This window comes from Oncorhynchus kisutch, linkage group LG14, assembly GCF_002021735.2.
Source record: "Oncorhynchus kisutch isolate 150728-3 linkage group LG14, Okis_V2, whole genome shotgun sequence".
NCBI classification, from domain to species: domain Eukaryota; kingdom Metazoa; phylum Chordata; class Actinopteri; order Salmoniformes; family Salmonidae; genus Oncorhynchus; species Oncorhynchus kisutch.
The window spans coordinates 36,576,296-36,588,913 of NC_034187.2; the positions used below are offsets into that span (position 1 = coordinate 36,576,296).

Consider the following 12,618-nt stretch of genomic DNA (forward strand, 5'->3'; position numbering starts at 1 on the left):
ATACAGAATGGTGTCCTCTGCGTAGAGGTGGATCAGGGAATCGCCCGCAGCAAGAGCAACATCATTGATATATACAGAGAAAAGAGTCGGCCCGAGAATTGAACCCTGTGGCGCCCCTATAGAGAATGCCAGAGGACCGGACAACATGCCCTCCGATTTGACACACTGAACTCTGTCTGCAAAGTAGTTGGTGAACCAGGCAAGGCAGTCATTAGAAAAACCGAGGCTACTGAGTCTGCCGATAAGAATATGGTGATTGACAGAGTCGAAAGCCTTGGCCAGGTCGATGAAGACGGCTGCACAGTACTGTCTTTTATCGATGGCGGCTATGATATCGTTTAGTACCTTGAGCGTGGCTGAGGTGCACCCGTGACCGGCTCGGAAACCAGATTGCACAGCGGAGAAGGTACGGTGGGATTCAAGATGGTCAGTGATCTGTTTGTTGACTTGGCTTTCGAAGACCTTAGATAGGCAGGGCAGGATGGATATAGGGCTGTAACAGTTTGGGTCCAGAGTGTCTCCCCCTTTGAAGAGGGCGATGACTGCGGCAGCTTTCCAGTCCTTGGGGATCTCAGACGATATGAAAGAGAGGTTGAACAGGCTGGTAATAGGGGTTGCGACAATGGCGGCGGATAGTTTCAGAAATAGAGGGTCCAGATTGTCAAGCCCAGCTGATTTGTACGGGTCCAGGTTTTGCAGCTCTTTCAGAACATCTGCTGTCTGGATTTGGGTAAAGGAGAAGCTGGGGAGGCTTGGGCGAGTAGCTGCGGGGGGGGCAGAGCTGTTGGCCGAGGTTGGAGTAGCCAGGAGGAAGGCATGGCCAGCCGTTGAGAAATGCTTGTTGAAGTTTTCGATTATCATGGATTTATCGGTGGTGACCGTGTTACCTAGCCTCAGTGCAGTGGGCAGCTGGGAGGAGGTGTTCTTGTTCTCCATGGACTACACGGTGTCCCAGAACTTTTTGGAGTTAGAGCTACAGGATGCACATTACTGTTTGAAGAAGCTGGCCTTTGCTTTCCTGACTGACTGCGTGTATTGGTTCCTGACTTCCCTGAACAGTTGCATATCGTGGGGACTATTCGATGCTATTGCAGTCCGCCACAGGATGTTTTTGTGCTGGTCGAGGGCAGTCAGGTCTGGAGTGAACCAGGGCTATATCTGCTCTTAGTTCTGTATTTTTTGAACGGAGCATGCTTATCTAAGATGGTGAGGAAGTTACTTTTAAAGAATGACCAGGCATCCTTAACTGACGGGATGAGGTCAATATCCTTCTAGGATACCCAGGCCAGGTCGATTAGAAAGGGAGCGTTTGACAGTGATGAGGGGTGGTCGTTTGACTGCGGACCCGTAGCGGATACAGGCAACGAGGCAGTGATCGCTGAGATCCTGGTTGAAGGCACCATTAGAGTTAGTAGAGGGTGTATGGGTAATGTAGTCTTTCTGCCCATCAAGCCAGTCTGCCATTGAACCACTCAGTAACAGGGTTAGAGTTAGTAGAGGCTGTATGGGTAATGTAGTCTTTCTGTCCTCAGGCCAGTCTTCAGTTGAAGGAGGGTCCTAATGAGGTGGTGTTCAGTGTGACCACTCAGTACCAGGGCACCTGTCGCTGCCAGGGCACCATCTATCTCTGGAGCTGGGATGACAAGATTGTCATCTCAGACATTGACGGCACCATCACCAGGTAAGTGTGTGTGTGTGTGTGAGTGTGAGTGTGAGTGTGTGTGTGTGTGTGTGTGTGTGTGTGTGTGTGTGTGTGTGTGTGTGTGTGTGTGTGTGTGTGTGTGTGTGTGTGTGTGTGTGTGTGTATTGGCAGATGTATGTGATCACGTTATATCTGTTAATGATAGTCTAATTACATGTGGCGAGCACCATCCTCTTTTTCAGATCTGACACTCTGGGCCACATCCTGCCAACGCTGGGTAAAGATTGGACCCACCAGGGCATTGCCCGCCTCTACCACCGAGTCAGCCAGTGAGTCTCACACAACAGGAGTTACATAACTATAGGTGGCCGTTAGAGTAATGAAACAGGGCTCACATTCAGAATATGCCTCAGTGTAAGATGAGTGAATCATGTCAGCTTTAATCGTGGTGTTTGGCTTTAGTATGTTGCACCATCCTGAAAGCAGCCATTTAGTTGAACTCCTGTCTCCTCCCTCTCTCTTAGGACTTACTAGGAGAGTAAAAAAAAAAATGTAATCTCTCCCTCTCTCTCAGGAACGGTTATAAGTTCATGTACTGCTCTGCAAGGGCCATAGGTATGGCTGATATGACGAGGGGATATCTCCACTGGGTCAATGAGAGAGGAACCATGCTGCCTATAGGACCTGTCCTACTCAGCCCCAGCAGCCTGTTCTCAGCCCTGCACAGGTGAGGAGCACACACACATCATCACCGTCAAAATAAACACAGCAGAGGCATCAAACACAATAGGGAACAATGTACAGTACATTTCAGCAGGCGCTCTTATCCACAGCATACATTTTCATACTGGTCCCCCATGGGGATAAAACCCACAACCCTGACGTGGCGAGCACCATGCTAAACCAACTGAGCCACACGGGACCACAGTAGCTTATATAGAAGAGACATCCCTATATTATATAATGATCATTCTGACCTTCCTGTCCTGTCGTCCTTCCTGTCCTGATCTTTTCCTCCTGTCTTGTCAACCTGTGTTTCCTGTTTTGTCCTTCCTGTCCTAACCTGTCGTCCTGTCCTGGCATCCCTGCCCTATCCTTCCTGTCCTGTCTTGTCCTGTCCTGTAGGGAGGTGATAGAGAAGAAGCCTGAGAGGTTTAAGATTGAGTGTCTGACCGACGTGAAGCAGCTGTTCCACCCCAACACTGAGCCTTTCTACGCAGCCTTCGGCAACAGAGCCACGGTGAGAGCCCTGCTCCCTCCCTCCATCTCTGTTTTTGCCAATGTTACAGATTCAATTCTGTTGTGGTTGTGTATGGTTGTTTTGGATAGTACGTCAGTCATTGTTACAGTTGTTGTTGTTGTTGTTGTTGTTGTTTAGGATGTGTATTCCTATAAGGAGGTGGGCGTTCCCCTTAACAGGATCTTCACAGTCAACCCCAAGGGAGAGCTGATACAGGAACACGCCAGGACCAACATCTCATCGTAAGTCAGACCTCTCTGTCTCTTTCTTTATCCCTCCATCTTCCTCCCTCAATGTCTCTCTCTCCCTCAGTAGCTCTGTCTGTCTCTGTCTAATGAACAATGAAAGTAAATGAAGTGAAGTATGTTTCTGTTCCTGTTCCTTCCAGGTATGGTCGTCTGTGTGAGGTGGTGGACCACGTCTTCCCCCTGTTGATCAGAGGTCACGTCTCGGACTTCTCCTGCCCTGACACCTTCAGCCAGTTCACCTACTGGAGAGAACAGCTGCCCCAGATCCACAGCCCTGATCAGCCCCAGGTCCACAGCTCTGATCAGCCCCAGGTCCACAGCTCTGATCAGCCCCAGGTCCACAGCTCTGATCAGCCCCAGGTCCACAGCTCTGATCAGCCCCAGGTCCACAGCCCTGATCAGCCCCAGATCCACAGCCCTGATCAGCCCCAGGTCCACAGCCCTGATCAGCCACAGATCCACAGCCCTGATCAACCCCAGGTCCACAGCCCTGATCAGCCACAGATCCACAGCCCTGATCAACCCCAGGTCCACACCCCTGACCAGCCCTTGGTCCACACCCCTGACCAGCCCTTGGTCCACAACCCTGACCAGCCCTTGGCCCACACCCCTGACCAGCTCTTGGTCCACACCCCTGACCATCCTCTGGAAATCAGCTGTGGAGACCCACTTCCACACCAGACCACCCCATAAGTGACCTGTGTGCAATCTGGGAAGGAAAGGGAGAGACACATTTATGATGATGACGGCGTGCAAATGAAAGAAGCATGTCTGCTCTAATGTCACACACACACACACACACACACATACACACACACACATACACACGCACAGCAATGCATAAGCAGACCTTAACACACACATGGTTGCCATGTGCACACTTATGCACTAGTGGAAGTTCTCTCCGACAACAACAGGCATGTTAGCACTGAGTGGTATTTCTATGTACTCACCTTTCCTATTTGTGTTCTACTCCTCAGTGTTCTGCTCTACAATACCTAGCCTACTGTTCATCAGGTGCAAAAGGTGCTACTTGTATACATACACTTGTAGTAGCTGCAACTCCGACAAGAAGCACTGATTCAGTCAACCTGGGGGAAATCACTGTGAAGAACAGCCTATCAACGACAGCTATTTCACCCAATTAGCATTGCCCGATTGATTCTAGCACTTTTAGTCTCCAATGTGGGTACATGAAACCGCAATGCATGTTCGGTTGACACGTTCAGATCTAACGTTCACATGAAGTGCGAATGTAATAAATGTCGAACAAAGCAGGATTATGCTCAACTAGCGCTATTATTATAGCGCATGGCGATAATTCAGTTTACCCGTTCGACCTCCAAACATTTGTCAATATAATCAAAACAAATGTTATTTGTCACATGGGCCGAATACAACAGGTGTTGAAATGCTTACTTCCAAGCCCGTAACCAACAGTGCAGTACAAGAAATAGAGTTAAGTAAAACATTTAATAAAAGCGTTTTAAAGCGCGTTTCCGTTCTAGTAAGTAGCATTCTATATTCTGTTTTTATTATTCTGTTTTTTTGTTGTTGTCATGTTCTGTGTATGACAGATATGTTAGTGATCAACTGAACTGAAACAGGTAACCGGTGCAGCTCTTCACTATTGTTAACAAGGCACAGAGGAGGGCTGCCTCTCTCTGGTTGATGCCTCTCGCCCATAGTCGTCAACAGTCCTTATATGGTCATGTAACCAAACACCTGAGAAAAGCCTCGTGTAAAACTGACGTTCCTCTTGACAGTAAGCCGTGCAAGAAAACTCAGGTTGTCAGTTTTAACAGTCGTCTTTGTCTTCGTTTCTCCGCCACTCGTCACGGGTTTCCACGGACCGTGACACACATGTTATCAAATCAAATCAAATGGCATTTGCCACCTGTGCTGAGGTCTACACCTGTTATATTGGGCGCATGTGACAAAAACAATTTGATTTGATTTGATGACCTGTCCGATTCTCTCTGTGTGCAGTGACATGGTTTTGGCTAACATTAACAGGTAATATTGTGCAGACAGTAGAAAACATATTATGTCCTCTGCTTTGGTGGTCCATCATCTTAAACTCTGTGTGTAACTGCGAGATGAGAGAAACCTACAAATGTATGAACTATTGAATTCATTTCACATTTTTAAGCGAGCAGCTTGTGAACGCACTTCGATTTGGGCTTTGGTTTTTATTTCACTTTAAATATTGTGTTTATGTGATTGAATCTGAATAGAGTTTTGATGTTCATTCTCACTTTTGTACATAGTGCAACCTTTTTTAGCGATCGAATTCAGAAACATTGTCAGTAAAAGTGGCTGGCTGCTGGACTACAGTAGTTTGACCTTAAGGCTAACAACATTTTTGCACTGACAGACTTATAGTGTCCACTGAAGCGAAACCATTGAGATATTCTACAGTCAACCAATCAACATTCTCCTGAATTCTAGAATCTACTACTTAGATACAAAGAACTTGGACAAACAGGTTCAATTGAACTGTCGCTCCTTGTAATTTCAGAAATTAGAATGCACAACAACCTTGACGGTTCTGAACCTCCCCAAAGGGTTTTAAAGCACAAAGCACTAACGACATAGTCCGTCTGTCCATCAGATCTCTGTTGTGAACAGAGGAGGTGGCAGGATGTTTCTATGGGTGGCTACCGTGGAATGTGTATCAGCATATGTATATTGTGCAATTGCCAATGTTATCCTGTGTGTAATACGGATGGATATTCAAGACGTCCTGCATTACCGGAATGAATACTAACACTGTGATACAGTATTTCTCTCTTTTTTTTTATTGATCATATTGATGACCACTATAAAACCTGATTGCATCACTATGGAGGAGAGAAGGTTCCCACCGTCCCTGTGTCATATGCCGTGATGATTACTTTCAACACCTTTTACATTCACTTTGGTTGAATTGACTACCAGTGGGATGGTTGAAACATCCATTGCCATGGTTCAGGAGTATTGTGACGTGGCGACTAATGTGAGATGTTGGATTTACCACCAACCGAAGAGGTGTGTTGGTATTAGGAGGATAACGGATGGATGGATGAATGAATGGATGAGTCAATGGAGGCATGTGATATCACTGTTGTTGTGTTTATTCCTCCTCTGTGTCATTGTCTTCTGTTCTCCCATTACTGTACTGTCACAAGATTTGTTCCAAGTATGTTAAAGTACTACTGTATATTCAGATTAAATGACTATATTCTTTCTGTGAAAGATCTATATAAACAACGAGCTTGTTGCCTTACAGTATGCCGTGGCTGTCTCTACCCTCGTTAGTTTGTTTCTGAGATGTACAGAGTCAATTACTCTAGCACTGTGTCATGTTGTATAGGTTAACAATCCAGTCTGAAAATAGCTATAATGGAAATAGGTTTTTCAATAAATGCAAAGTTGATTGTTGATGGATTGGATGTGTATGTCTCTCCTTTCTCTTCCCTGTAGTGAACATGATATGAAACCAGATGCAGAGAGAGCATGTGTAGTATTTCTTGAGTTTTAGAGTTTTTCCTGACCACATGACTGAAAAGTAACAGGACCATGATTCATTCCACTCTACAGAGCAAAACGAACACCCGTACTACCCATGTCTACCATGGTGTTGCTCCATGGCTTTGTGAAGGCTGGATAACCTACTGTAATCTAGTGGAAGATATACTTATAACACCTTTTCATATAAAGCCCATGTACAGTAATCAGCTCACTGACAGATCTGTCTGATACTTACGGGGATCACATGTGAAGTGATTTTTACAATAACAATAACACAACTGATTATATTATTTAAACCAGTCTGAAGTTTAGTCAGATGAATCAAGCATTTTGCTACACCCCCAATAACATCTGCTAAATATGTGCACGCTACCAATAAAATGTGATTTGGGATGGACCGGAGGGGCTCCAGAGAACAGAACTGCACAACAACGGTTTGACTTCCACTTATTAGTTGCCTCATCTACAACATCTGCGTGTGAGAGACGTAAAGGGTAAAGTATTATTTTATTTAGATTTGTTCAATAGTTGTCAGGGAATCAGTAGGAGATTATTTACAGACAATTATGTTTATCATAAAAAAATTGAATTACGTAAAAATGTTTTTTTATTGAAAGCATTAGTCCCTGAGTGACAACTTTACTTTTCCCACTCTAGGCAGTGGTCTCTGCCACAGTTAATATTTCTTGGCTATGAAAATGTTTCCATCCACATAAAATGAGTAATTCTGCTTTTAAAGTATTTGATTGTGAATGATGAGTGGAGAAAAGATGACAAGACAACTGGATTTAAAAAAAAATCTAAATAGGAACTCATCGGGGTACTCCAGACGATAGCTGCCCTTCATTTGCTCATCTGCAGAAACTGCTAGACCGTCAGCTGTAAGTTCAGCTGGCTTTTCTTTCTGTTAAGTTGTTTTGCTCATTCGTTGCTGGGAACTAACGCAATAACCTTATTAGGCCAGCTGATTATATTAGGCTCCAGTAAGTTTCAGTCTGTAAGACAGTCAGGTGATGCCATTCCCCCAATCAGGTAGACTCTCCCTACAGCACTCTGCCTTGTGTTATATACAGTAGGCCAGTGGCTCCCAACGTTTTTCCGTTACTCGGAGTACCCCTGAAGTACCCCCTCATGTACATTTTAACAGTAGGCATATGGTCTCATGATTCTTCCCAAGTACCCCTTGTGGATTAGTCCTAGGACCCTTGGTTGGGAACCACTGCTATGACTCCTTCTCTGTCTTGTACTGACAAGTGACAGGACAAATCTGTAGGCTCTTTTTCTGTATGGAGAACATACATTCTATGAAGAACTTTGTCTTAAAGATCACGTACTGGACACCTATTTTCTCAGAAAGGATGTCTTTGACACAAGAAAATAAATGAGGTTCTATCCGATCAACGTCAGGAGTAAATGGCGGTTCCAGGCCGGAGTGATGAAAAGTGGTGATCCTAACTGACCTAAGACAGGGAATTTTTACTAGGATTAAATGTCAGGAATTGTGAAAACTGAGTTTAAATGTATTTGGCTAAGGTGTATGTAAACTTCTGACTTCAACTGTAGATGGTGGACAATCTATTCCTAGTATTTACTGAATGTCTCTTACCAACTGAATAAAATACATTTTTATTTGCCACATACATGATTACTGTTGTGAATGGAGTTTGGCCGTTTTAAATGGTGTACATTGTGAAATAAAATAAGCAGGTGTTTTTCAATTATCTTGTTGATTGATGACCAACCAAGAGCATTGCGCATGACTACAACAGAAGAACCACCTTAAAACAATCCTTGCTGCTTATTTATGTTCAATCTGCAGCCTCCTAATTTCACTTGTTGATGCATTTTCCCAGACCACAGAACAGTAGTTCACCTGACTCTCAATTAATGCTTGGGTTGTTGTATAAGAATCTTTCCCGGTAAATATTTAGCTATCCTTCTGATCATGCAATCAGTTTTAATTTCTTTTTTCTTTTTTTTACATAGATGAGTTATTTCAGATGACCATGATAAGCAGTTGTCTAACTGCACTCCTAGTAGTTTGGTTTATGCCAGTTCCTCAATTTGTACTTCCCCCATACTTAATTGTATCCCATGCTGTGTTGGCCTTTTCCTGGTGGAACAGACCAAAATAACCTTGGTTTCTTTGGTGTTCAAAACAAGTTTGTTCCGGCAAACTCACTCCCTGATATTTCCCAGATCTATTTGTAGAGCTTGCTGTACCCGTTGAACTGATTGTCTTGCTGTATAAATTGTAGGATCATCTGCAAACATAGTAGCTTGAGTTTTAGATACGGAATAAGGAAGGTCGTTGGTATATATTAAGTAAAGAAGTGGCCCAAGGCAGCTGCCCTGCGGTGTTCCACAGTTTAAAGCATGAGGGGAGGGAAAACGACCCATTGATATAGGTGGACTGTTTCCTGGCAGTTAGATATGACTCTACCCAATTCAATGGAGCTTCCTAAAACCCATAATGCATCAAAATTATTTCATGATCCACTAAATCAAATGCTGCACTAAAGTAAAAAAAATAGTACACCTACAAACCTGCCACTATCCATAGCATTGAGACACTGGTCAGTCATGTCAACCAATGCAGTGATAGTGGAATGGTTTTTGCGATAAGCATGCTGATTGGCTGTGATCAGATCATTATTTTCCATGTACTCCCATATTTGTCTACTCACAATACCCTCCAATATCTTACTGAGTGAATGGAGTATCCTAATTGGTTGACTGTTGGCAGGAGTAATGGGTTCTTTGCTGTCCTTCAGGAATGGACACAGTTTAGCATGCTTCCATTTGGAAATGTCCTCTTTTTCAGTGACCAATTAAATATGTATTTCAGTGGAGCTGCAATCTGGGGAGCAGCATATCGAAGTAAAACATTGTCCATAAGATCATAACCTGTAGTTTTACCATTGGGTAATGACTTCAATAGGTTTAACACCTCAACTGACACCATTTGTAGACTAAAAGAGCAGGTATTGTTGCTCATAATATGATCATCAATCCATTGGACAATAGCTTGTTTGGAAGAATGGGTGTTTACATTATCGCTCAGTATATGATTTTATTTATTTTTAATCAGCAAAATGATTGGCAACATCAGCTGGTTTTGTTATTGTTCTCCTGTCAACCTCCATACTAGATGGATATGATGAGATAGAAAAGTAAGCCCTTAACTTTACTCAATACCTTTTTTCGTAATTTTTACAATCAATAAAAGCATTTTTGTAAAATAAAGGTTACTTTTCATTATTTAATTTAACTGCATAATTACGTAGTGTTCTATAATTCTGTTCATCCATTTCTAGTTTAGATTTGGCCACTAAGAAAATGCCTCACCCTGATTCATCAATCTACGGAGATGGACGAGCCACAACAGTACTCTTTCTTACTGGGGCATGATGGTCCATTACCTCAGTGAGCAAATCAATAAAACATTCTGTAGAGTGATTTAAATCATCCTCTAGATAAATCCGCTCCCAGGGTACAGCAGCCAAATCATTTAGAAATTGCTCATGATTAAATGTTTTTAAAATTCTATGGACCACAATCCTTGGGAGTTTCTTTGGAACCTTGGTGTTCATGGTTATGGTCACAATATTATGGTCTGTCCAGCCCACGGGCATTGATCTGTCTTTTAAGCATTACAGAAGATCAGATCAGTTCACATGTCCGAAAGGTGACCTAACTTAGTTGATGATCTAGAGTCAAACCACAGCTCTCGTTATATCTCATTAATTTAGTTTTATTGGAAATATTACAATCCTTCCAATTTATAACAAAATCACCCAAGATAAACACATCTGTTACTATCTGTGACCTGGTGCAGCCCAGTGCATAAGTCATTCAGATCGGACACCATAGAGCTAGGTCTATACACACATCCTACCAATATGGGTGCCTGATGAGGCAGATGTACTTGAGCCCATAGTGCCTCCATCTGACATACATTAAGGTCATCCCTCCTCTTAAAAGGTATATGATTCTGAATGTACAGAGCTACACCTGCACCATTCCTGTCCCTTCTAAGTAGATTATATCGGTCACGTTCTGTCCTTTATTTCCTTTGTTTTGTCATTATTTAGTATGGTCAGGGCGTGAGTTGGGGTGGGCAGTCTATGTTTGTTTTTCTATGATTTGGGTATTTCTATGTTTCGGCCTAGTATAGTTCTCAATCAGAGGCAGGTGTCATTAGTTGTCTCTGATTGAGAATCATACTTAGGTAGCCTGGGTTTCACTGTGTGTTTGTGGGTGATTGTTCCTGTCTCTGTGTTTGCACCAGATAGGACTGTTTTGGGTTTTGACGTTTCTTGTTTTTGTATTCAGTTGTTCATGTGTACATTTACGTATTAAAAGAACCATGGACACTTACCACGCCGCATATTGGTCCTCTGATCCTTTTCGCCTCTCCTCTTTGGAAGAAGAGGAGGAAATCCCTTACAATATCCTTGATGTTCATTTGCCCATCATTTACAGATGCATCAAAATGTGTTTCGGTCATAGCTAAAATATGATTTTTATTTATGTTGACCAAGTTAAAAACCTAATGTATTTTGTTCGGAAGGCTACATGCATTAACCTGAGCTATATGCAGTCCTTCCCTTGTCAAGTGAAGATCAATAGAGCATGTATTCGTTATAATTGAAGTTGCCATGATACACTGCAACACAAACTCAGATTTGAACATTGGATTAAAATAGCCAGGGAGTTACTCTAGAGCCCCGATACAGTTGGATTAAAATAGCCAGGGAGTTACTCTAGACCACCGATACAGTTGGATTAAAATAGCCAGGGAGTTACTCTAGAGCCCCGATACAGTTGGATTAAAATAGCCAGGGAGTTACTCTAGACCCCCGATACAGTTGGATTAAAATAGCCAGGGAGTTACTCTAGAGCCCCGATACAGTTGGATTAAAATAGCCAGGGAGTTACTCTAGAGCCCCGATACAGTTGGATTAAAATAGCCAGGGAGTTACTCTAGAGCCCCGATACAGTTGGATTAAAATAGCCAGGGAGTTACTCTAGAGCACATGAGTACATGATCTTTACTGTAAATGATAATATTATTTGGCCGAAGTCAGCTAGTCAGTCTAGGTCATGGAAAGAGCAGGTGTTCTTAATGTTTTGTACACTCAGTGTATATAGACACCTAATACACACATTCATTCATACACACACTCCCACACAAAACCCACACACATTCACATTACACACACACACACTTTTACATTTAGTCACTTTAGCAGACGCTCTTATCCATAAATCCATAAATCGCCATACTTTATTCATACACACACTCACACCACATACTTTGACACTCATAATTTGCTGCTGCAACTCTGTTCTTTATTTTATTATCTATCCTGATGCCTAATTGCTTTACCCTGCCATCATGTACATATCTACTTCAAATATCTCATACCTCTGCACATTGAAATGGTACTGTTACTTCCTGGATATAGATATAACTCCACATTGATCTGGTACTGGTACTTCCTGGATACAGCTCCATCATTGATCTGGTACTGATACATCCTGGATATAACTCCACATTGATCTGGTACTGATACATCCTGGATACAGCTCCATCATTGATCTGGTACTGATACATCCTGGATATAACTCCACATTGATCTGGTACTGATACATCCTGGATATAACTCCACATTGATCTGGTACTGGTACTTCCTGGATACAGCTCCATCATTGATCTGGTACTGATACATCCTGGATATAACTCCACATTGATCTGGTACTGATACATCCTGGATATAACTCCACATTGATCTGGTACTGGTACTTCCTGGATATAGCTCCATCATTGATCTGGTAGTGAAACATCCTGGATATAACTCCATCATTGATCTGGTACTGATACATCCTGGATATAGCTCCATCATTGATCTGGTACTGGTACTTCCTGGATATAGCTCCACATTGATCTGGTACTGGTACTTCCTGGATAT

General features: G+C 42.9%; 1 protein-coding gene across 4 annotated transcripts in view; it reads left to right on the plus strand.

Annotated features, from left to right (window-relative positions):
* The window catches only part of lpin1a (lipin 1a), a 51,585-nt gene extending 45,026 nt beyond the window's left edge, over positions 1-6,559 (plus strand). For all 4 annotated transcript variants that reach the window (XM_031788318.1, XM_031788319.1, XM_031788320.1 and 1 more), the window contains 6 exons: positions 1,533-1,681; positions 1,885-1,971; positions 2,217-2,369; positions 2,768-2,882; positions 3,021-3,124; positions 3,271-6,559. In XM_031788318.1, coding sequence (XP_031644178.1) covers positions 1,533-1,681; positions 1,885-1,971; positions 2,217-2,369; positions 2,768-2,882; positions 3,021-3,124; positions 3,271-3,823 — 1,161 coding nt within the window. In that variant the 3' untranslated portion in view covers positions 3,824-6,559. The remainder of the gene's footprint in view (positions 1-1,532; positions 1,682-1,884; positions 1,972-2,216; positions 2,370-2,767; positions 2,883-3,020; positions 3,125-3,270) is intronic.
* Positions 6,560-12,618: the final 6,059 nt, after the last annotated feature.